General features: G+C 40.9%; 1 protein-coding gene across 2 annotated transcripts in view; it reads right to left on the bottom strand.

Moving 5' to 3' along the window:
- Nucleotides 1-23,913, bottom strand: part of LOC131676668 (dynein axonemal heavy chain 10) — a 103,479-nt gene that overhangs the window by 65,811 nt on the left and 13,755 nt on the right. For both annotated transcript variants that reach the window (XM_058955902.1, XM_058955903.1), the window contains exons 10-26: nucleotides 23,193-23,391; nucleotides 23,024-23,110; nucleotides 22,178-22,338; nucleotides 21,897-22,041; nucleotides 18,095-18,208; nucleotides 17,723-18,017; nucleotides 17,330-17,617; nucleotides 17,010-17,117; nucleotides 16,504-16,592; nucleotides 13,893-13,976; nucleotides 5,089-5,202; nucleotides 3,702-4,291; nucleotides 3,356-3,517; nucleotides 3,193-3,286; nucleotides 2,747-2,829; nucleotides 2,198-2,489; nucleotides 409-567 (exon numbers count right to left, since the gene is read on the bottom strand). In XM_058955902.1, the coding sequence (XP_058811885.1) occupies nucleotides 409-567; nucleotides 2,198-2,489; nucleotides 2,747-2,829; nucleotides 3,193-3,286; nucleotides 3,356-3,517; nucleotides 3,702-4,291; nucleotides 5,089-5,202; nucleotides 13,893-13,976; nucleotides 16,504-16,592; nucleotides 17,010-17,117; nucleotides 17,330-17,617; nucleotides 17,723-18,017; nucleotides 18,095-18,208; nucleotides 21,897-22,041; nucleotides 22,178-22,338; nucleotides 23,024-23,110; nucleotides 23,193-23,391 (3,064 nt within the window). The remainder of the gene's footprint in view (nucleotides 1-408; nucleotides 568-2,197; nucleotides 2,490-2,746; nucleotides 2,830-3,192; nucleotides 3,287-3,355; nucleotides 3,518-3,701; nucleotides 4,292-5,088; nucleotides 5,203-13,892; nucleotides 13,977-16,503; nucleotides 16,593-17,009; nucleotides 17,118-17,329; nucleotides 17,618-17,722; nucleotides 18,018-18,094; nucleotides 18,209-21,896; nucleotides 22,042-22,177; nucleotides 22,339-23,023; nucleotides 23,111-23,192; nucleotides 23,392-23,913) is intronic.

Raw genomic sequence — 23,913 nt, 5'->3', positions numbered from 1 at the left:
GACTGGAAACAAAATCGCGTACTGGTACTGGTATGCTAGTTTTTACAGGTGTTTCGACCCTACCTCACAGATTGAGAATTATTAGCCCTAGAGGAGAAACACCAAGACAATTCAAGCGTTTTTCACAACATCCTCGGACACCAGCAGTCAGTTACAAACATGTCCTGGGAAACAAGGACGTATGGTCCCTCTAAATTTCTAAAAAAAAAGTAATTCAAAGAAACACGATAAATTATGACAGCTCGACAAGTGGTTGCCGCCGTACTATTTTCACAAACTTGAAATAATCGAAGTAGGTACTTCGCTTTGTTTGCAAACTTTTTTAAAAACGTTAAATTTGCATGACTACGAAAGGGATGTCCAAGCTTATCAAAATTACCAAATTTACTTTTCTGAAATTCAACCCACCTTAATGCGGTGTTCCTGCAGTATGTTATAGGTCTCCTGCATCTCGTGTATTCTCAGCTCCACCGTCAGTGTTGTCGTCTGGATGGTATTAATGGTCTGCATGACACTCTTGAAATGTGACAGCTCCTTGACGTTCCGATCCAGCTCTGTCCGGAGGTTCTGTAATTCGAGAAGCAAATTTCACATTTAGTATACAATTTAATTTATTTATATTCCCACCCCTATAACACCCATGCCACATAAAAGTCCAATTTCAACCTACAGCATTTTTGGTTGCGGTGGTTTCAAATTAAGTATCAACCTTTGAATAAATATTCCCACAACGTAACATGAGTGATCTAAAAAGTTTCATAAACTAATCCCACAGTAGCCGGAACCGGATCATTATTTATTCCCCCATCCTCGCATCCTACCCCGCAAAAATGACACCATATCAACCAGTACCATCTATAAATAATAACTTGCGCTTCCTTTCGCTTGGGATTTTTCCCCGACAAAAGTAAAATTCTGATGAAAAGTATTCTTGTGATCATGAACCGTCGGACCTTCATGCCAACATAGCTCAGTTAGTTGTTCCGACTGGCTCTTGGTCTCTCGGCAAGTCAAGGTTTTATTCATTTGTATTGTCAACTTTTTATTCTACTCACATCACCTCTCCTTCTGGTCAGAACCAAAGTCAGCAGCACTGGAGGGCCCGTCGTTTCATCCGTTCGTTTGTCGGATGTCACGAATTTAAGCTGCACAACGGCCAACTCAGCAGGCAGGTATGTACTCTTTGAATCGTGGCTCAGGTAGGAGGGACACAACCGAACGGTCACAGTCCTTCGGGGCTTACGAGGAAGAACAGTTTGAATATTTAAGACAAGTGCGAACCAGGGTCCCCGGTGACGCCGTACGTCATTCAGTTGGAATTTATTTACTTGAAATTTTAATCAACATTTCATTGGAACCTTGGGAACACCGGATGTCACAGTATCAGGCGAAGTGAAACCACAATCCCCAACCGAGGGAGAGTGTTTAGTTTGTGGTATTCCGCACCATGATGGATCGTTAATTAAATAGAAGCTAATGAATGCAAATGTTCTTGTGAGAAACGTAGAGTGGGTCGAGGTAAAATTGAATACTCTGTGGTTCTGCAATAAGATTGTTTCATGTCCTACTAACCAATGATTTTTCAAAATTTCAAAATAAATTGCCATTCCGGTTCCGTTTTAAATTTCAACTAACACAACTTTGAAGCAGTTGTCCAAAACCGATTGAACTAGATTTCAAGGCAAACATCAAACAATCATGATAGAATACCAGATTGAACGGAAGTGTACTGCAAAACCAGCGCATTAATTTTTTCCCACTCTAGAGAATGGGAATAAGCCTTTGGGATGAAATTCAAATATCCTCGCTTCCCTATAATAGTTTGTGACCGCTTGTGCACGTGTCCCTGCATGAACCTCCCCCCCCCCCAACCATCCACTCGGTTGTCAGCCAAACCAAACGACTATCGAATCTGCTTCATCCACTAACGAAGCTGCCACCTGAGGCACTTGTGTAAGCAACTAGTCTACACACGTTTTCTCCAGCCCGGGCGGCGTTCGGTTGGCCGGTGGCTTTACCCCCGCCGGTGCTCCCAAATCGTCTTAATACGAAAGAGCTTGTGACCACAGATGAAGTCTCCGTCGAATGGGAAAAATGCACCGAGAAACTAGCTTTGGGAATTTGGTTCATCATCAGACCATTTTTTTTCTCTCTCAATTCACACCGATAACTCGTGGGGCAAGAGTGACACACTCACCTGCATGTGGTCATTCAATTCAACCATCTGACGTCGGGTTCGGGCAGCGAGAATATTTCCCAGCGTGTTTCGCCACTCGACTGCGTGATCGATAATGCTCTTAATTAACGGCTGCAAATTAATCCGTATCGATTTGAGGTCGTGGTAGGGACGGTGCCGCTCCAGGTCATTCACAATCTGGGTGTAGAAGATAAACTTCTCGTCCAGCCGGACCAGCGGTAGGTTCTGGGAGAGGAACTTTTCGCAAACGCTCATCTTTTCGTACATCCAGAGGTTCTTGTACTTTTGCCAGCTGTGGGGAATAAGAGAGCACATGATTGGAACATGATTCAAACCGGATTTGGATATTCCCTGGCGATTTCTCTCCTGATTGCTGCCATAAATCGTGCTGCATCGTCATATTTCCGGCAAGGCGATGGCGAACTTGGTAGTGCCAAGGAATTAAGAAAAAAAAACTCACACAGGAAATGATGGGACGTGTTTTGCAAGGAAAGCAAACAGGAGTGAATATGGGACGAGAAAGAAACCGGGGAAAAAATGAAATATTACCATTTTAAATACGCCAGAACATCAGCCACTAAATTCTGGATAGTTTGTTGCAAGTTCATAACAAGTTCGCAAACTTTTGGAATCTGTAATATGGTGGAGAGAAAGAGACGGGTAAACAAATTTATCAAAGTCAAATAAAATATCGATAAATTGTACAAAACTGCAGTGTGTTCCGATGGTTGCATCTATTCAGTTATAAGTTAGTCGTTGCCCATCGAAACTATCAAAAAACCAACCATCCGACGTAACCCAATGCACAGTTGAGTTGTGATGGTGCAAAGATGAGTGATGGTTTCAAACTTTCAAGAGCCCCTATCCCTCGGTATGATGCATCATTCATGGAGGAAAATTTGATGTTTTGATCGGGGTAAAGTTTTGTACAAAATCCTTCCACATTCGAGTGGATGTTTTAGTACTTGATTCACAGAAAACAGTTCAACGATTACCTGAACAACGTCTTCGAAAAATGTGAAAGTATATGTTTCATTACTAGGCACGGGTAAACAGGTTTCGGCCATCCATCGGCGGAAGCTTTTCAGTCTGAAAGTAGTGAGGAAGTTGGTTCGATTAAATCCAATCTAATGGCAGGAAATAGATGAAATACATTACCTTTGCAGAAAATCCGTCACCGAGTTGATGACAATGCCGTAAACTTCGGCAGCGCTTGGTTTTATCAGAATCTCCGGCACCACAAGCGTAGCATCTACCTCGAACAGTGGGTGCTCCTGTTGTAGGTCATGCATGAACTTTTCCAAGTTTTTTGTTGTAAACCTGAAACCGTCGAAGAAAATTGTTCCAGGAAAATAAAATACACATTATCTATCTAGTTTCCTGTTCAAGAAACTTACTCATCGACCAGTGCGTTCTATTTCAACTAACAACGATGATGCACGGAAGCTTGCTTCCCCAAACCAAGCTACGTAATGAAACAAGTTTGAAGCAATACCGAACGTACCTGCTGAAACATGTAAATATCTGCTTCTCCCAGTAATTGTAGTAGAATTTCAACTCTCGACACTCGCCGGTGTATGTACCGAGCACCAAACTTTCCAATTTAATCAGTATGGGTCCTATCGAATCGTAAAGTTTCACCAGCCGAGTGGTTTTCGCGGTCCGCTCCAGTTCCAGTGCTTGAAAGTAGTCGCGGCAGGGTTTCACCCCGTCATCCCGGGACATTTCCCAGATGGAGACCCGTTTCGGTTTTCTCGGCTTACCACCCGTGCGTTCGGCGGCGGCGGCTGCTGCTTCAAGCTGATCGTCGGCACCGTCTTCTGTCGGGTCCTGCTGATGCGTGTGCGAAGAATGATGCTGATGGTGATGATGGTGGTGGTGGTGATGGTGATGTGGTGGATGCGTATGCTCCTTGACTCCCCGGCTCGGAGTTTTTAATACGATTTCCGTCGCAGCTGGGCGCTTTTCCTTTGTCTTACCTGCGACCGGATCGAACTCGAACATCGCAAACGATTCCAGTTTATCGATTCGTGACTTTATGTCGCTACTGATGTGACCAATTTGCGATACCAGCGAGGATAAACTTTTCATAAACTTCGGACGTCGTCATGCGTTTCGGGGAAGGAAGGAGGAAAAAAGGCGCATTATTGAAAGGTGTAAACCGGGAGGGATTATATAAGATTGAGAAATTTCGAACGGTAATACCGTTTATGTCTTTTGAAAAAAATACTTCTGAAGGCACTGGCGATTGATAATCTATTTTACGAGGAATTTCAATTTAAAATTTTATTGAATGAATACAGGTTCGTTTATGGCAAAATCAGATTGCAAAAACCGATTTTTTGTGAATTTCAGTTCGATTTTAAATCTGAAATCTATGAGTTTTGAATTTGGCTATTCTCGCTCTTTATGAAAATTATTTTATTTCTCGTGAAACACACGGCTTAAAGCAGCACGTGTCTACGGGGGTCAAATTTACCAATTTTTTGGGTAATTCAATTTCTAAACTTGGGATTGGCTAGCGCATTTGCGTCGATTTGGAACTGTTAAAAACTATGATAACAAAAATTAAAAAAAATAAGGTTTGTGCAATTTGAACGAAAATAAGTCTTGAGTAGAATCCTCCCCAAATACCGCAGTACATTTAACGGAATCATTTCCTCGACCATTTTACTCCCATCAATGTCCGCCCACCGTACCTCATACGCAGCAATACAATGCCTCTCGCAGTGCCCATAATCGTTTCAATTTATTATCCCACAACCAACGACCGAACAAAAAAAAAGCCAAACCAAAAAAAATAATTCATCGACCGTATTTTGTGCCACCGTTGTTCCCGCGGGATTACCGAACGAGAATACGATGGTCGTAGCAGGCCGGAGCACACTTACCTGTTGGCATCGTTCGCAGTATGCCTGTATGTTGAATGACTGCCAGGTGAATCGGCCTAATCCGGCTTGAATGATTGTCTCGACTTCGTACAGGTGACCGCGCAGGAAATGGATCTGCCGAATGGAAGGACACAATGGGGAAAGATAAATTCAACTATACCGGCTCGGAATGCGACGACAAGATTACAAGATTATGCAGGAATAAGTCTAGGACGAGTGACTAGTGTTCTGATATTTTATATTATTACTTATTTATCTAGTTGACCCGACCCCGTCGGTTATTGCTATTTTCACGCATGAGTTTTTGGACACTCAAAGGATGCAGACAAACATGTCAAGAGGTGTTAAGTGCAAATGAGAGCATGCTCCTTAACTCTTTGCATAATATGCTAGTCGAAGTTTTTTGATTTGTACTGTACTGACACAATGTTGAAAAGTTTCATGGTGAGTTAAGTTATTTGCACTTAGGGCCATTTGAGATGTTTGTCTAGAAATGATCATTCCGAAAAGAAGTAAACATCACTCACACTTGTTTTTCGGATCAATAAAACGCCGTTTGTTAGACTCCGCAGAGAAGATCGTATCATTTTTTCCCTATTGAGGTTCCCGCCTTGCCAGCGTATGACGTGAGACAACCAATCTCACCTCACTCTCCATGACTTTTCTCGAGCGAATCTGAGTCACCCCTTGCCGTTAAATATGCGTCACACGTAACCCGTAGTGACTCTTCAGATTCGGATGAGAAAAGTCACGTACAGTGAGGTGAGATTAGTCGTCTCAAGGGCTTACTAAAAAAATATTCGGCCTTACTCTGTGCGGTAAGTGCCGTGAGGAAACTAACCTCACCTCCCTGTGCACTACATTTCCCACGCCCATTTTATGGCAATGGAAAATGTCACTCTCAGAATCGTCACATAGGTTGAAGTGAAATTTTCTTCTAGTCACTAGGTGACGGGACTGTGAGAATAGGGCCCTTGTCATCTCACATCACACACCGTCTGTTCAGTAACAATCGGCCATACTCTGCGTGGCATTCACATGCCGTGAGAGGACTAATCTTACTTCACTCTACGTGACTTTTCTCACCTAATTCTGAAGAGTCACTTCGGGTGATGTGAGACGCCAATTTAACAGCAAGGGGAATCCTCACCCGGATCGATTCTCAGAATCGGGCGAGAAAAGCCACGAAGAGTGAATTGCGATTTGTCGTCTCACGTCACAAGCCCCACAGAATAGGCGTGATAAATATCAGCAAAACGAAACAATGGCAAGGAGAGATATAAACTAACGTCGCTGAATCTTTGAATAAAGACTAAACATCTCAATCTTTTGGGTCATTGGGCCCTATCCTCACATACACGTTTCCTAGGGGTCTACTCTCACAATCACGTCACCTAGTGACTGGGAGAACAGGGGCCCTATTCTCAGTCACGTCACCTAGTGACTAGAAGAAAATTTCCTTCTAGTCACCAAGTGACGTGACTGTGAGAATAGGGCCCCAGGGCCCGACGAGACGAGACGTGACGTGACGTGACACGACGTGACGTGACGTGACGTGATGTGATGTGACGTGACGTGACGTGACGTGACGTGACGTGACGTGACGTGACGTGACGTGACGTGACGTGACGTGATGTGACGTGACGTGACGTGACGTGACGTGACGTGACGTGACGTGACGTGACGTGACGTGACGTGACGTGACGTGACGTGACGTGACGTGACGTGACGTGACGTGACGTGACGTGACGTGACGTGACGTGACGTGACGTGACGTGACGTGACATTACATTACATTACATTACATTACATTGTATTGTGTTGTGTTGTGTTGTATTGTATTGAGTGAGATAAGCGACACTGTTCCATTGTTGATCTGGTGATCGTTTGTCTTTTTGATGTTTGTGGGCCGAGATGAGTGAAGCTATGCAGTAAACTCTTCGGTTTAATACTTTTTTTATTTTTATTTACGTGACTTTAAATTTTCTTCATTCGTCACGTTTCGGTTTAATACAGAAGCTGATGATTTAAGATATTGTCGCTAAGGGGCCGATTTCTTCACCCTCGCTTAACGCTTAAGCCAGGTGTAAACGCACTGGTGAACCTGGTTTAAAAGTTAAGCGATGGTGAAGAAATCGGCCCAAGGTGGAAAATTTATTTAACACCTAAAAGCTCGGGTTGGGATTCCCGCAAAAAAATTTTTTTTTTAGATTATTAACTCTGGATAGAGTTGGCCAATTTCGATGCTTTATATGTCAAAAGAACCAGAAATTCTTCAAATTCATACTAAAGAACAAAAGACCACCATGATTCAAAAACACCGGAGTTATTCCGGATCGCGTTGGGATAAATCAGTTTTGCCATTTGGGGTTTTTTTTAAAAACATCGAAATTTTCTATAGGACTTTTTTAAATCTTATAGAATTTACTAAAGGACATCATCAAAAAATAATTTGAGGTTTGGCCAATCTACCCCGAGGACCCTGGAACCGGTCACAAGATGCCAATCATGAATGCTCATTGGATCCATTGAAAAAATGGCTTCACGAATGATAAAGTCAGTGTATGTGGCAGTAGACTATGCGAAAGAACCATTCCAACCATTTTTAAACTACGAGGACACTAAATCGGTTCACCGGTTAATCCAGAATCTGCTCCCTGGGAGTCACTTTCATCACATCACAAACCTTCATCATGCGACATGTCAAAGACATCTGCTGTGCTTCACAAGGTGGTTGAAGGCGTTCAAAACAAGTTTGGGGGCCATTTGGCCGCGATGGCCACTTCCAGTGAATCCTGAATATGGTCCCAGGGGATCACTTATCAAATCTAGATAAATTAATAAGCTCTTGAACGAAAAAAGTAAGGGGATTGCTTAAGTGGTTTTTGAGATATCCATGGTACCGACTGTGTATTGAGTTAAGAAAACACAATTAACGTGTTCAAAAGGGGCGGAAAGTTTAATTTGGTAAAGACATAAAAATTATGGCTATAGGAGTGTGAGTATATTTCATCTACTTCCATACCATAGGCTATAATTGGACAATATTTCCCCAAACTTTCATGGCAAAATTCAAAAAATTGAGCGAGTAAAGCGCCTCGCCGAAAACTTGTTCGGCAATGTACACTCAGGTTTTTTTTACGCGGGGGATACGAGCCGCGTAAATGAAAACCGCGTAAATGAAAACCGCGTAAATTTCAAAATCCGCGTAAATGAAAACCGCGTAAATTTCAAAATCCGCGTAAATGAAAACCGCGTAAATTTCAAAATCCGCGTAAATGAAAACCGCGTAAATTTCAAAATCCGCGTAAATGAAAACCGCGTAAATTTCAAAATCCGCGTAAATGAAGACCACTTAAATTTAAGAATCCGCGATAAAGGGAACCTCATTGATGGATACCGCGTAAATTCCAAAATCCGCGTAAATGAAAACCGCGTAAATTTCAAAAACCGCGTAAATGAAAACCGCGTAAATTTCAAAATCCGCGTAAATGAAAACCGCGTAAATTTCAAAATCCGCGTAAATGAAAACCGCGTAAATTTCCAAATCCGCGTAAAAAAAAACCGCGTAAAAAATACCGCGCAAAAAAAAACCGCGTAAAAAAAAACTTGAGTGTATATCATACTCAAAATCTATTAGACCAATTTTATAAAATGCATAGTTCTTTTTCAGATCATTCCCCAGACAGCGGGGAATGTTCGCTTTTTTTATTCTTCTTGGCACTTAGAAACCAAAAATTCGAAAATCATTTTATAAAACACTCCCGTAGTTACCTACGAAATGAAAGAACTGCGAAATTTCAAAACGGTCGTTTCACGAGATTTTGAGTTTAGGTGTATATATTTTCACCGAAAAGACCTTACACCCCCTCCCCTCCCGTAGCTCCACTTTAAGCATAAGAGCACAGTACTTTCATACAGTTTCATCATACACGAAATCCGGCTCAAATTTCGCATAAAGGCTTGGTGCTTAAACTTTTGAGGGGTGACCGGTTATAAAATTCGATGTAACGGAATCGCTACGAATGAATTACAACGGAATGTGTAACAGCGCGTAAAGAAATTTTAGTACGTAGAGTTTTTGACAGTTATTTATTAAGGTTATGTTCAAACGACTGGGATGATGAGATTTTGAGTTATTTGAAAACGGCTGTCACAGTATTTTAGAGAAATATGATGGTTGTTTACTGCCCGATGTTTCGGCCTTCTGGTGTTGGCCTTTTTCAAGGGAAACTATTTATTTAAAAGAGATCGTTAACAAAAAAATATAAATTTTGGAAAGCATTGCAAACTCACTATAGGTCTATCGTCTTTTGTTAGAATGTCGCTGTCCGACGATACGGGGTCTAGGAACTATTTGAATTTACTGTGATGTACGGTACAAATGAGAGTAAAAAATTTCGCTTCGAGATCCATTTGACAGTTATTTATTAATAAAAATTGAGCAACATCTCTCATATCCCGTTTAATGTTTTTTCTAAAGTTCTAACGCAAAAACATGTTTAAATTTAAGTCCGATGGTTTGTGTTTCGGATTCTCCTCGTCAGTACCTAACAGCTGACTGGGCCTCTAGGTAGACACGCAACTTACGTGTACGTTCGAACGACTGGTCGGGACTGATGTGCCGGTGGTAGAGAAGTTCCGTTTTTTTACTGATGAGGATAAAAGTGAACCGAAACTTTTGTGGCTATCGTACCAATATGACTGTGACCGATGTGCACTAAATTGCATAAATTAGAGGGTTTACCTAAATTTAGCTCCTTTAGGGAGTATAAGCATGTCTAAATTGTAAATTGAAAAAATTCTAAAAATGAAATAAACTTTAACAAATATATTACACAAATTTTTCAAAAGTAATTTAAAATTTTCCTTTAAGTAAAAAAATGCTTTGATGGTTTTTACAGAGGTTCCTTTGAGGTTTCTTGAAAACTGTCAAATGAAACAAACTACTCGAAAAAAGCAATAATAACACCACTTTGACACAAACATGGAGACCTTATATTCGACCATTATTATTTTCAAGAAATGAAATGTGTAAGATCAGCGAACTATACAGCAAATCTGACCAAAGTAGTGCTGTAAGCACAATTTTGTTATACAAAAATTTATCACTTCAACTGATGACCGACATAAGTAGCTTAACCAATGGAGGAAGTCGAGGAAATGTTGCAAGACTAAATCAAATTTATGAACAGAAAGTGATGAAATTACAATCGCAGTTAATCTAAAAAATGGAACTAGATCATATTGGCTTTCAATTCTGTATTAACTCTGCTAGAGTTTGACGAGAGGGATCTATCCTTTCATTGAAATACAACACAGCAAAAAAACAGTTCGAAACTCTGTGATTTTAGTGCGATATAATGTAAAAGTATAATCACGAAAGTCGTATTAGTAATTCAGTTCGCGTTCGGGATTGCCATTTACGGTTTGCAATGCAAAACCGGTTCATACAGTTTTTGGTTTTAGTCTTGTCTATTTTAAGTTCATGTTTCATGTGTATGTGGATATAACTAATTATGAATGACTTATAGTAAAAAAAATTCTCGAATTTCTGCTGCAACACAGAGAAAAGCAATCTGAATAAAATAAGAGCTGAACAAATTTTTGAAATACTGTAAAAACTTGACTGATTCAAAAATAAAGCCACCAATTTAGAAACACATTTTTACCGTGCATACAATCGCTGCCGCCACATTGTTGAGCCACCCTATCCAACCCCGTCCCGGTCCCGTCACAAATCACAGTATCTTTTTCAATCTCAACCTCGACATCGTCACAATGGCGTAACGCTCCCGATTCGAGCGATCCACTTAGCCCTGCCTGCCTACCACCCACCCCCGATCTTTGTCCATGGTCCCGGTGTGGCGGCCGAGGTTGACGGCAAAAATCCTTGCCCCGATATGATGAAGGAATATGATAATCTTGGCCCGGGGTATTCAAGAGACTCGTCCAGAACGATGACTCCATTGTCGCGCACTCTTTCCTTCCCCGCTCGGAGACCTACGACAGTCATCATTTGCTTCGTTACTTATCATTTTCTATGAATATTTATGACTGCGAGGATAAATTAATACCAGCGGTTGGCTGTGGCTTGTATTATCCTCTGGTGGTACCGATGGGTACGGGCTGCAACCGTTTGTGGCGGGCAAACCGGGATCGATTGTATTTGCGCGCGAAACGTTGCAAAACAAAAAAAAAACAACTGCCAACAGCTTCGGTCGTAAATAATTGATTTTCCTAAGTGAGCCTGAATCTGTTATACGTTTGCATTATCGAAATGAATGCCGACTATCCTTTTTCTTGCTAGCGCTGAACTCATTACTAAACATAAAAGTAGTAAATGAGTTTCGAGACGAATATTTTTACCCTGGATTGCAGTCAGCGGTCACAGTTTGCGTCTTTTAGTGCGGGGTTAATTATTTATGGAAAAACGGAAAATTCTGCAGGCGGGTTCATTATGGAAATCTACCTCTCGAGATAAATTAATGTTAAAAGCGTCATTCTTGGAAAATAGACTTTCAAAGGGTGGTTGTGTGTGTGAGTGTTTGCGCCGTCGGCGACGGAATTGAATTGTGAAATATTACGTTGATTATAAGTTTGGATTCCAGATTTTCACCAGCATATGGATTATGAAGACCTTCCTTGAACGCCTTGTATTGTAGTTAATTGTTCATCTTAGGAGGTGGAAATCAAATTCCCGTTACAAAAATTTCTTTTGAGATATTTTCCCAGTTTTTAAATGCTTTCGTTGTACTGAATGAAATTACTATATTTTTGCACTATCTGATCGAAAAAAGTGCATGTGTTTTGTATTTAATTTCGTACAATGTACTACTATAAATAAACAAACAAAAAACGTTTCTCAGAAAAACGACGTTGAAAATAAGAACCTTGCTAGCCTATTTCAGGAAGAACCTTCAAGAAGAAGTATCTAAGCATTTTATCACATTTGGGAAAGTTTTTTACATATGTCACGCGCACTCGTTTTGTATTAGTCGATGCTCACATGCCAAACGAGCAACCTGTGGACTGTATTGTCCAGACGGTACAAAAAGTGGTAGATGCAATAGATTTTCGGCAACATTGGAATATGCCCAAACTCGCACCTAACTGACTCAATCAAATAGGGGTAGCTAGCAAGTAGAGGTGCCGCGTGTTCGTTTTAATCATTCGTCGCTGAAATATTAAACGAGCAGCATCATGGCTATGTCGTCCGGACGGTACAATCGTGGGTGTGGGTCGATATATGTTTTCAGCGGTTTGTGGGTGATGAACCTATTGACACTCACTTTTCATTCTTCGAATATGTGTGAGGCGTTTTTAATCACTTAGGTATCTGACGACATGTTTCTGTAGGTAAACTTTGGTTGGCGAGAAGATTGAGCTATATTAGACCAGTTTCAGTTTCAAAAAGTTACGCAGCTAATCCGTGGTGTGGTTCAGTTTCAGGTTTTTAATTTTAACTGTTCTTTAACATAAAACTCAAAATTGTAAAATTAGAACTTACTCTCTCCAGCGTGAGCAGGGGTCTTTTTGTTTAAAAAATCAATAGACGTCATGTTTAAGACGACGTTACGCGTTACTTTACGACTCAGTCTGAGTATTTGTGCTGATATTGTTTTTCATAAAGCTACAGATTATTTAAAAATTAAAGGCAGAAAGCAAGGTGTTGCACATGGTTTAAAAAAAATATGGCAAATTGTAACGAATGGGAGCAGGAGAATTTGTTATAGCGTGTTTTACTGAAGATTATATTGTCTCCAGGCCGTCTCTGGTCGATAGTTTTGACAGATTGAGATTTACTCGAGAATTGTGGCTCTTGAAAGGGGCTATATTTTTAATGTTACCGTGGTTGTGTCATGTACATAACTCTTTAATTTTCCGATCCCAATGACAATTTACGGCACAAGTTAGAAGGGAAAAAGTTAAGTGAATTTTACTTCATTGCGGTTATGTTGACATTACCCACCCATTTTTTGCAGTCTTAGCCTAGTTACTAAAATAGGTTTCTTTCTATAAATACTTTGGGTGTCTCATAATATCACCAAGTTCAATAAAATTCTACATATTTCACTATTGATAGTAATTCTTCATATGTAATCAACTTCCAAAATCTCTTTTAAAAGTAGAAGATATACCACAAACCTTATCCTTAATCTATCTTATCCCAGTTTCAGCCAAAACCAGTCCAGTTTAGCATCAACTGAGTTAAAAAGTTTTGAAAGCAAAACCAATAATGTTCCTTCTCCGCTGCAAAATGAGCCATTCTTCAAACCGAGATTGAAACGAGAACTGCAAATATCACGCCACCTTGACCACGCTCGCTATAGAGAGGGATATCATTCTGAGTTATCTGAGGTATGGCGCTTTGTTCTACAATGCGCTGCGCCATGTTGAACGCGATCTGAATCATAGCTGCCTGTTTGCTACTCTCCAGCGTGTGCTTTCCATGTTTGCGTTCGAATAAAAATCAAGAGGAACCCAAAAGTTGGGGAAGGGTTGCTGACGATGTTCCTGTCGCACATTTATTTCAACGGGAACTAAAATCTAGCAGGGAAAAAAGGGTGATGGAGAAATCGGATTTTTTTTGCCTGCTCGGCAAATGTGCTATGTTCAGTCAGGAGGAGCGCTGTATGTGTGTGAGTGTGTGTGCTCGCATAGAAGCGAATAGCACTTTCTCAACAGTCCGAGAAGTGAAGAGATATTCCAAGGACTCGAGAAAGCAAACAGCATGTGCAAATGTTAGAAAACCGAAAAGTTTAATTAAATTCTTGGCCATTCCTGGCACGGAACCTACTCACCTCTGGTGCTGCCAGCCGGAGTACCATATCGTTATAATCGTTCACCATTTTAGTAACGTGCTCCACATCCGTAAATAGTTGTTTCTGAAAGTAGGTAGAGCGGAAGAAAACGGATGATGATATATGATGTCGTCGGTAGTTGTCAGAATAAATGGCTGGGCAATCGATATAAACGAGGAGGAAGGGGCACACTGTGTGGATGATGGGAATCAGATCAAAGGGATTTTTATTACTTTTTGTTGATTGGAACAGGTGTATTTTAGAACTGCAAGCAATTGTATCTTTTAAGCTATTTCTGCATCATCCGGAATCAGGAATCTAAATATAATTGCTCAAATAGCACTTTTCCATGTCATTTTAAGGTATGTGCCTTTCTGTACATTGCTTTCTCATAATTTCTCTGATGGGGATTGGAGTAGTGAAAAGTGTGTGTATATTGCGAAAGCAGTTTTTTTCGCGAAAAGTTATGATGAAAAAACTGTTTTTAAGGGACCTTCCACAAATAATGCCCCATATCTGCAAAAGCTTAAAAGATAGAGTTGAAGTCATCAGGTAAAATGTTTGTAACTAGTTTCTTTACTACTTTGCTGAAGTAAGTATTTTTCTATCTGAATTACTGAAGAAAATAAATTTGGTAACTCACTATTACGGTGATTAATTACCAATCCGATAGAATAGAAAGAACTTCTATTCAAAGATTTTGTTTGTTTGTTTATTTTTATTAACGTGACTTTGAATTTGTTTTCACTCGTATTTATTCAAAGAAACTTTCTCAACCACATTGCTAAAGTCAACAATTTTGACGCAATCTTAAAAAACCCTTTTTTGCTCTTTGGGACCACTGTGCGCTCGTTTTACCAGTTAGGTTATATGGGTATGTTAAAATGCAATAAAAAATTCGAAAATAACTCTTAACGGGTGATGCATAACGAATAAAACCATAGCATTATATTGGCTGTATACTTGCTCTATCATAGCATTAAATGTAAATGTAAAGCAAACAAGCAAAACAAATCCTCGGGAACGCAAATGCATATGTTTTTTCGCTCTCGAACTGTGAGCAAAAAGCTTCCAAATCATTAGTTAATGTTCAACCAAACTCATACTTGCGCATTACAATATCGCCTCTCATAGTTACACGTCGTTAGCTACACTGTTCAGAGATATAAACCTATAAAACTGTGGCGGCCTAGGGTGAGAATAACAGACCTACACCCTTACTCTGCGCGGCGTTTGGCGTGAGACGACAACTGTCACTTCACTCTACGTAACTTTCCTCAGCCGATTCGTAGAGTCACCTCGGGTGACGATGGATAGTATATTTTGTGCAAATGTCTTGAAATCCCAAAAATTGCCTTTCATTTTGCGAGAACAACAGGCGATTCGATTTGCATGATTCATGAACTTTAAGGAATGCACCCACTTGCCGAAAAAGCCCTACGCAGATACCATAAATTAGCATACGTTTTTCAATTTTGTCTACAAATATTTGCTTACTATGCTGACAGGAAGATTAGTTCAAGCTTGCTGACTCTATAATATACCATCATCATTTTTGGTATTTTCAACATCATGCTCTAGTTGGGCTCCCTCCAGATACTGGTCTTTTACGGTAGGCTTGTACATCTATCAGAACAGTTGCCGTCGGATGACACAGATGTCCGCCGAGGAATAAAATTTAAAAAAAAAAATACAGGTCACCACCCAATTAAGGCAAGATAAATCTTCCAGATGGTGGGTTAAATATTCTGCAAACTTTTATCGGTTGATTGAAACGTTCTAAGCAACATACAACAGATAGTGCGGAACATGAATCTTTAACAAGACTTCTGCAGCTCATCAAATTTGTCATTTCATTTACATTTTAATCGAATGTACATTGATAACTGTCCACTATTATATGGATATTATTTAGACGAAAACGTCAAAACCTTAGTTCAATCAATTGACGGAAAAAGAGCGATACCCGATTCGCCCGAAGGAATGCATCTATTCAATCCATGCAACAGAAACTTCGGTAATCCTGCAGCTATGTTTCATTTACAAAATGGAGCGTAATTCGGACGGGAACACTCCCCAACCCAAGTAGCAATTGCAACTTGTTGAAAGTTTTAAATGTTGCACAACTGCTAAACAATATTTTTTATTGTTGGATATATTTGAAAAGAATTTCCACGGGTTTTTTTAAACTGATTGTGCAACTATGTAACTATAGAGCTGGCCAATAGTGTTAAGTATGCAAACATCAATAACAGTTGTGAAACTAAACAGAAACTTTGTTAACTTGCACAAACAGTCTAACAAGTTGCAAATGCCTCTTTGTTTGCCATTCCACCCTAAAACAAAGCTGTCCAACTACCCAGTGCTCAACAAATGGCACAGCTATTGTTTTCATTATTTTGCTGCAATTAGGAACATGTTGCACAACATACAAACAAAGTACGCTTTTTCCATAACATAGTTGTTACCAAGAGAGTTACAGATACTGTACAGTAACAAAGCGTGCTACTTGGGAACTAAACCCCCTTCTTTTGGATAGACCACTAAATGAATCTTCTCACGATTCCCCATCCAGCGGGGTGCAAAACGGTGTCGAAAATGGATTGCTTACCTTTCTCATAATGGCAGTCCTAATGGCAGGACTGAGAGTAAATCCCATGTACTCGAACTGCTGACCTTCGCTGATGGCATCGAATATGTCTGGCGGTTGGTGGTTGTGGTACATAAAAGAAAGCCATGAAAAAGAGAAAACACATTTCAGTAAAACCATGCAGCGAACGATAGTCAAGTGGGTTATTGGAAATGATAATCAGTCTCTCTGAAGGATGAACGAAGGATACGCGCTCCGGTTGGCAACGGTTCGCTGGGTTACCAGTACTTGGACTGTCTGGCGAGGGGAGCAAAATTGCCAAGTCAGTGTTTTTCAAACAGGAGGTCGATTCTTGTTCCCCATATCTTTTTTTCGTGCTCCATTCACCGCTCAAACAACTCTGTTCCAGTGAATGCGTTGCACATTGGAGCGCTACCCGGCAGAACCTGGCCAAAGCTGGGTACCGAAAAGGGGTATGTTTCTCGTTCTTCCTTTACCAATTGCCTACTATGCGTTCAAAAACTTACCGTAGGAGAAATTTACGGCGAACTGTAGCTTGAATTCAATGAGCACCGAATCCCCGATCACTTCTCTCCAAGTGGGAAGCTTCTTCTGTGAAACTGCTGACACCATCACTGCCCGGGAGGATGGAGCAATAGGAAAGGTACATATAGTGTTCAAAGGGTTGAAAGTGATATACCGTAATGTGCACTCCACCACTGCCACCACCAATTCAATGATTCGGCAAATAGATGCTCGAATGGTGGAGCTTCTATTTTATTTGTCTCTCCGGTTGATGGTCATAGTGCGAACGCCATTACCGTGGGAAAAGTTCTATCCAACTTACATTGTGCTTGTTTTATCTTGAACTCTCGAGCCGGGGTGTGCACTCCGACGGTGTCTGACCCGGTCGTCGTTACCGGCGTAGGTGTGTTCCGTGAGGCTCGCACCAACGTTTGGGCGAGTGTCAGTTCAGGATTTAGTGATTCTGGCCGGTTGACAATCCACCGGACGGCGGTTGCGATGTTCGAATACTTGCCCTTTTCCGTGGCGGCCATCAAAGCCGACGGTCTGCGAGAATGTTGAGCCCGGGCCTCCCGTTTGGTGCGAGCTGTCCGCTTCAGTTGCTCAAGTTCTACGAAACGGGAAAAATAGTGGATAATCCCCAGCCAAAGTTACAGTAATTATGCAAGAGGCAAAAATTACACAACCCGTACAACAAATCCCCCACGGCGCTCACCATAGATCGGTTCGCAAAACTCCAACTTGAGAATGTTGCGTTTCAGGACGGTATTTACGATTCGCGTTCCGTAAGCCGTAAATTGCTGAAAGTTTTCCTTCTCGTAATCCCTGATGTTCTTCACCAGCCCAATGTACTGACTGAAAGCTGACCGCTTCTGCAGGCTATCCCCGCCCGGTCCGTCCCCACCACCTTCAACCAAATTCGTAGCACCGACACGAACGAGGGCCATTCCATCTCTGCCTTCATCACCAGCAGGAGCACCACTGTTGCTGCTGCGGGGTACACTTTCAAACTGTGTGCATGGGGTGATTATAACCAGAGAAACAACTCAGTCACTGGAATTTGCGCTAATAAATTGTCAACTCAAACCTCTCTAAAAGCCGTCATGGATTTCCGGATGAAGGAAAGCAGCGAACGTTCCCAAAATATTGCTCCCACGTGGTTGGGCTGGTTCCGCTGCAGCGGTGGGTTGGATTTGTTTTTCTGTTATGGGAGAAAACAAAAATAAAATAAAATAGGGCCAGACTTGAAAATGCAGGTAAGCAGATTACGGAAATTGCGATGAAAGTTTGGATAGGTCCGGAAAAATTTATAATACAGAATAATGCAACCGGAAAAAAAGTTGTTGCTACTTGACGGAAGTGTTGTGGTAAGCGGTGGTTGTAGTTGCAGCGGGGGGAATGCTTCCGGTGGTATTTTTTCGCTGTCATTTTGTGGTCAACAATTGTTGCGGTTGTGATGGGTTTGTGTGTGGTGTTATGATTGGAAGACATATTATACCAAGTTGAGTTGATTGTAAACGAATGTGCGTATATTTTCGGGTGAATATTTTGTTCCGAATCTACGAAACTCTTTAGAAAATTGTCAGACGCCCAAGTAAACGATCGGCGAGTGGCTTTAATTTAAATCGGCTCTATTAGTATTTGCGATTGTAGTAACACAATTACTCCAGCAATTACGACCTTTTAAGTGAGTGTCGAGTAATTAATAAGGAAGTCACTTGATCCCATATTGTTTCATCTTATTCAATAACAATAAAATATCATTACAGTAGGAGCAAGAATGTCGAATGTTTGTGCTTCAGGGTGATTTTTGTCGCTCCAGTCACGATTTGATGATCGTTTTATCAGAACTGAGTTTTTTTAGATATATTAGTGTCCTAAATAACTGCGTAATTCGGGGTCGATTTGTTATGAACCGGCAGCGTGGCGCATTGCGTTTGAAATTTGTATGGCAAACCCTACTTTCTGCATTTCCAATCCAAGAGACCACAGTTTTTCTTGCAGTATGCAACAAATTAAACAAAATAATAGTTCAGAATTTGCCCAACTGCCGCAGGAAGCATGCTGCTAGAATGTCTTTGAACAAAGTTATATCTGTTCAAAGTTCGATGGTTTGTATTAAGTGGCAAAAATCCCTTATTTTAACAAGATGACCGGTGTACTACTGGTAGTCAGATTTCAAGCTGAAATAACTTCATGGTTTTTCGTTTTGCTGAATCGGTATGTTCGGATAATGGTTGGCAAAGCTGTACTATTGTGCAACTGAGGCCAAACTATGTCGCCATTCACCTCTGATATAGAACTCCTATCCCTTACCTCACCGCGGTGCCAACCGGGGTACGAGATAACTTATGCCGTTTTTGCTTGGGTCGGGTTCTGGCCCCAACTGCTGTCAGCTCATACATTTGGACAGCGGTTAGGGCTGGAGTCTTCGAGCCTTCAGGTAGGAGCTGCATTAGTGAAGTTCTATGGGTCGTATGTTGACAGGGAATGGGAACAAACGACGCGCGCGTGGATCTGTTAATGTGTTGTGTGCCAAAATAAAACTTGTGGTACTGTAACAGTTAATACTCATTTTGGGCCGCTCAAAATTATTTCATATTCTGTTCACAAATAAAATCCAGTTTTCTGTCATAACCTAGGTTTGGTTACTACCCTGGATTATTTTTTTCTAGACTATTTTAATCTTTTCTTTGCTTGTTTAGCTACTGCAATAAATATTTACAAAGAATATCGATTGTGTATATTCTAAGGCACTATTTAACGTAAAGTTCAAGCTCAAGTTTAAAGAAAACTGAAAAAATCTGAAAATATGCATTGATCGTTTGAAATTCTTAGAAATTGATCGCGAGCGACTTTCGTACATATTGCTAAGATCATATTGCTATTAAGTCATACCCCCTGATCTTTTCCCTCTCCCGATCTCTATCAACAGCGAGTGTTGAACCAACATTTCTTTCATTCCCCGGTAGAACAGCATTGGACGTGGCCGACGTCGTATGAAAATTGTATGAAAAAGCTGCGTCAGTGATTTGCTCCTCTCAAGCATCATTTTTTGGTTCATTATCCATTTTCATCCATTCGGTCAATCACGAAGGGCAACTATGGGCAGTCTAACTAAGCTAAGTTTTTTTGGGTTAGAAAGATCTCTAGAAAAATTTCTAGCTTAATGGGCGGAGTTGGAAATTGAACCCAGATGAGCTGCGTACAAGATAATCAATTTACCTAGTACGCTTATCCTAATTTCAGAGTAACCCGATACGACTTTGAAGGGACACACAACTTTGTGCAGTAGAATACGAAAGGCATTCAAAATTTTCGCTCATTGGAGCAAGGGGCCGTTGAAATAGCTAAACCCGGGTTTCATAAGATCTTCACATGATAAACTCGTATCAAAAAGCACACCATCGATCTAAACTTTGTGGGTGGGCATGTAGACGCGTTAGTCCTTTATAAATGACTTGTCTCCAGCAACATCACTACCTTGCCTCTGCCACAATATCACAATTCTGAGCTGTTCTGGGCACACTCTCAATATATCTGTCACATCTAAATATTTCTACGTCAGTTTCTCGAGATATTTAAAATGATGAAATATTTAAAGAATGTTAGATATAGTCCGACCGAGTGTGTAACTGATTTCAAGAATATAGCGTTCAGGCGCGCTACGCGCACGAACAAACTTCGGTCGAATCTTTTGGAAGTGGAGTTTTCGGCATAAGAATTGCGAAATGATTGCTTTCAACAGTCTCCCGAAAAAAAAATACACCGTCCCTTACCTACAAACATCTTACTTCGAATGCACTACAAACAAATCTGCAGTGAATTTATATTTGATAAGCCACATACTCTTAGTGCTCTGGGGGTGTTCTATACAAATGGCGTTGTCCAAAAAAGGCTGAAAATTTTCGGTTTTCCGCTTCGCCTTTGAAAGATTTTGTGAAAATTTGCTCCCGCATTTTTTATAAAGAAAAACTACAGTGTTTTCCAGGATGCTTTTCAATACTGGCTGTGTAAGGGTTAGAATAGAAATTTGTTCCCGCGTTTTTTTTTCGAAATTGAATAAAAAATTAGTTAAGAACTCTTCGACTGATGTGCTCATTTTGCTCAGATTTTGATCGGCCTTTGTGTGTTGAAATTTTGCCGCTTTAAAAACTAAGTTAAGTTATAAAAGTTAAGAAAAATGTACCATTAAGGGAGCAGTCAACACATAAGGTTTAGATTGCTGTAAAAAGAGAATTTTCTAACCCGGAAAGCGATGAATGACCATAAGGTTCAACCTCTACAATTAGAACAAAAGAATGTGATTTTCATTTCAGAGTGTCATTCAGTGCCAAATTATCGGCTAACTAAGGCTCCGCCAGGGGCGCGCGAAGACCACACTACGGTAAGGAGTTCAATAAACTTCTTTGAGGAGCATAGAACTGCTGTAAAGTTTCTAAAAATTGTTGTGACACTTCTGTAAAATATGTCCCATTTCCTTGAATTTTACGAGAGCGAAGCTAAACACATCGCTACTAGATAGTACGTACTATCCAGCCAAAATATGCACAATATCGAGGGTACATCGAAAGTTACACAAAAAAAAATGCAATCTCTTGTAAAATGATGCTATTTTCCAAATGTGACAAAACAGGAAACATTCCAGTCTTCAAAAAATATATGTTCCACCCGAAAAAGCGCATCCCAACGATTCAACCGACCAAAGAGACAGTCGAAAACCGAAAACAATAAACTAGCGCGCTCCTTAAACCATGCTCTTCCATCCGAAGAAAAAACATCTACCTTCCACCGGACGACTCCGTGTACTACAACATAGAGCTTACGATAAATTTGATTACTATTCACCCTGACTGCTACCTGCCTCGCTTAAGCCTAAATTTACGTACCAGAAACTCGTGTTCGACCATCCCCACTTCCGCCAGAAATTGTTTCATAATGTTTTCGTATTTCGATGACAAATGGTTCGCCAACGTTTGCCGTGTTTCCATCCGGTTCAGGTTCTTAATCAACTGAAGACCCAAGTCGGCCGACCTGTTGCCAAAAAAATCGGAAAAATAATTTTCCAATACATGACCATCATCAGAGAAAGGAAGGTAGAAGTAGGTGTGATTTATGTTTCATTCGGTAAGCTGATTGTGTCACATCACGCGAATTTTAGGGACCTTACCTTAACGCTCCGATGCACTGGTCCAACGCGATCCGGGCTTCGTGTTCCACCTGTTCGACACCTTTGTAGAAGTACTCCAGTGTGGCTTCCCAGTTGGCCAGATTGCTCGGCGCGAACATGTCATAGTCCACCGAAATGATGTGATTGATGAGGCGATAAACCTATACGCGTTCCGAATAGAGAGTAAGAAATGGAACATTTATCAACACTGATTGATTATGCATTAGGAATCTGGGACTCTGCTCGTCGAGAAGGTATTTCCCTGTTCGCTCGGGGGAATTGAATCGTTATGGAGGTTATACTCGAATCGTTCAAACATAGGTAGGTTCTGATTGAAAATGGCCATCGCAAACGAAAAAAAAAAAATTCCAACCATCGATCAATTCCATCAAATCGTTCATTAAAGAAACCACCACCGGTTTTCTCGTCTCTCTCTCTCCCTAGAGGGTATAAAACTTCGGCCTGTTGAATAAACAATCATTCAAACATTTCGGCATAATTTTCCAACCGAATTTCGATTGTCGAATCAAAACTGAAAGAACCGTACCGGTGGGTTTTGGTACGAGACGAAATCGAAATGATATGGTAATTTTGCTGCTTTCAGCAAAATACCACTGAAAAATTGACGAGTGCCTGGGCTATTTGAGCCAGCGGTATGGAGGCCGAGCTGCGAATGGTGTGCCCATCAACTAGGGCAAAAAGTCATTCCTTTTGGATTTTGCTTGATGGAAAAAAATGAACCCCCCCAAGCGGCGGATATTGGGAGACGATTTGGTGAGTTTTTCAATCAACATTGAAAAGCTTAAACGACGAGACCGATCAGAGCAAAAAATGAGAAAATCACACCTTGGTTAGAATATTATCCACCTCCTCCGGGTCGCTGATCATCATCTTCAAATTGTGGTCGAACATGTTCTCAAACTCGATGAACACCTGTATACGAGCATTGGAAGAAAGAAAAAAAAAACGATTCGGTTAAAGCAAACAACTTGTCTTGGTCTGACGTTTCACTTACCTTCGCGACATTCGCTGTATCCTGGCTGAGACGTGTCATGTGATCCACATCACGGAACAAAATGTTCCGATCAAACTCCCAGCGTGATCCGATGCCAGATTTTTCGATCTGAGCTCGCGTATCCATGTAGGACTTTTTCCAGGCTCGCAGCATCTCGGCACAGTTGGTGGCACAGCGGAAGACGTAGCTGGCTGAATGTCTGGTTGGGGAAGGAAAATAATTTAGTTATGTTCATCAAAATAGATCTGATCTAGTGGAGATGGGATTGCGCGAATAATGAAGCCGGTAGGTACGGTCGGTTCTTTACATCAATTTTTGTGCTAAGAAATAAGAGGATGTATGCCTAGTTTTGTTATGCTATCGTTTGATTCATCTGTCACGGTTATGCTACTTTATAAATTTGTTTGAATACTAGGTCGATTGTGATTTAAAAAAATAAATTCTAGTCCTATTGAACGGAAAAGTATTCTCAAAGTTACACACGTGACCGAGACCGCAAGCTGAACACACCGCCGTGGCCAACCCGCACGATAGGAAACAACAGTCAACTAAAAAAATCCGCTTATTCCACAACAAATTCTACTCGCCGGTCTACCCGTGTCGTACCAGCCGGTACACTCTGAACCCATTCCGGAATGGTAAATATTTGAAAAGTACAATGTCAACGCTAACAAGTGAAACTTCAGAGTGCTCATTACCACCAGCGCATCGTGGAAGAGCG

The sequence above is a fragment of the Topomyia yanbarensis genome, chromosome 1 (assembly GCF_030247195.1).
Source record: "Topomyia yanbarensis strain Yona2022 chromosome 1, ASM3024719v1, whole genome shotgun sequence".
In the NCBI taxonomy this organism is placed as follows: Eukaryota; Metazoa; Arthropoda; class Insecta; order Diptera; family Culicidae; genus Topomyia; species Topomyia yanbarensis.
The sequence above is the reverse complement of the archived record's forward strand: the minus strand, read 5'-3'. Positions and strand labels throughout refer to the sequence as shown.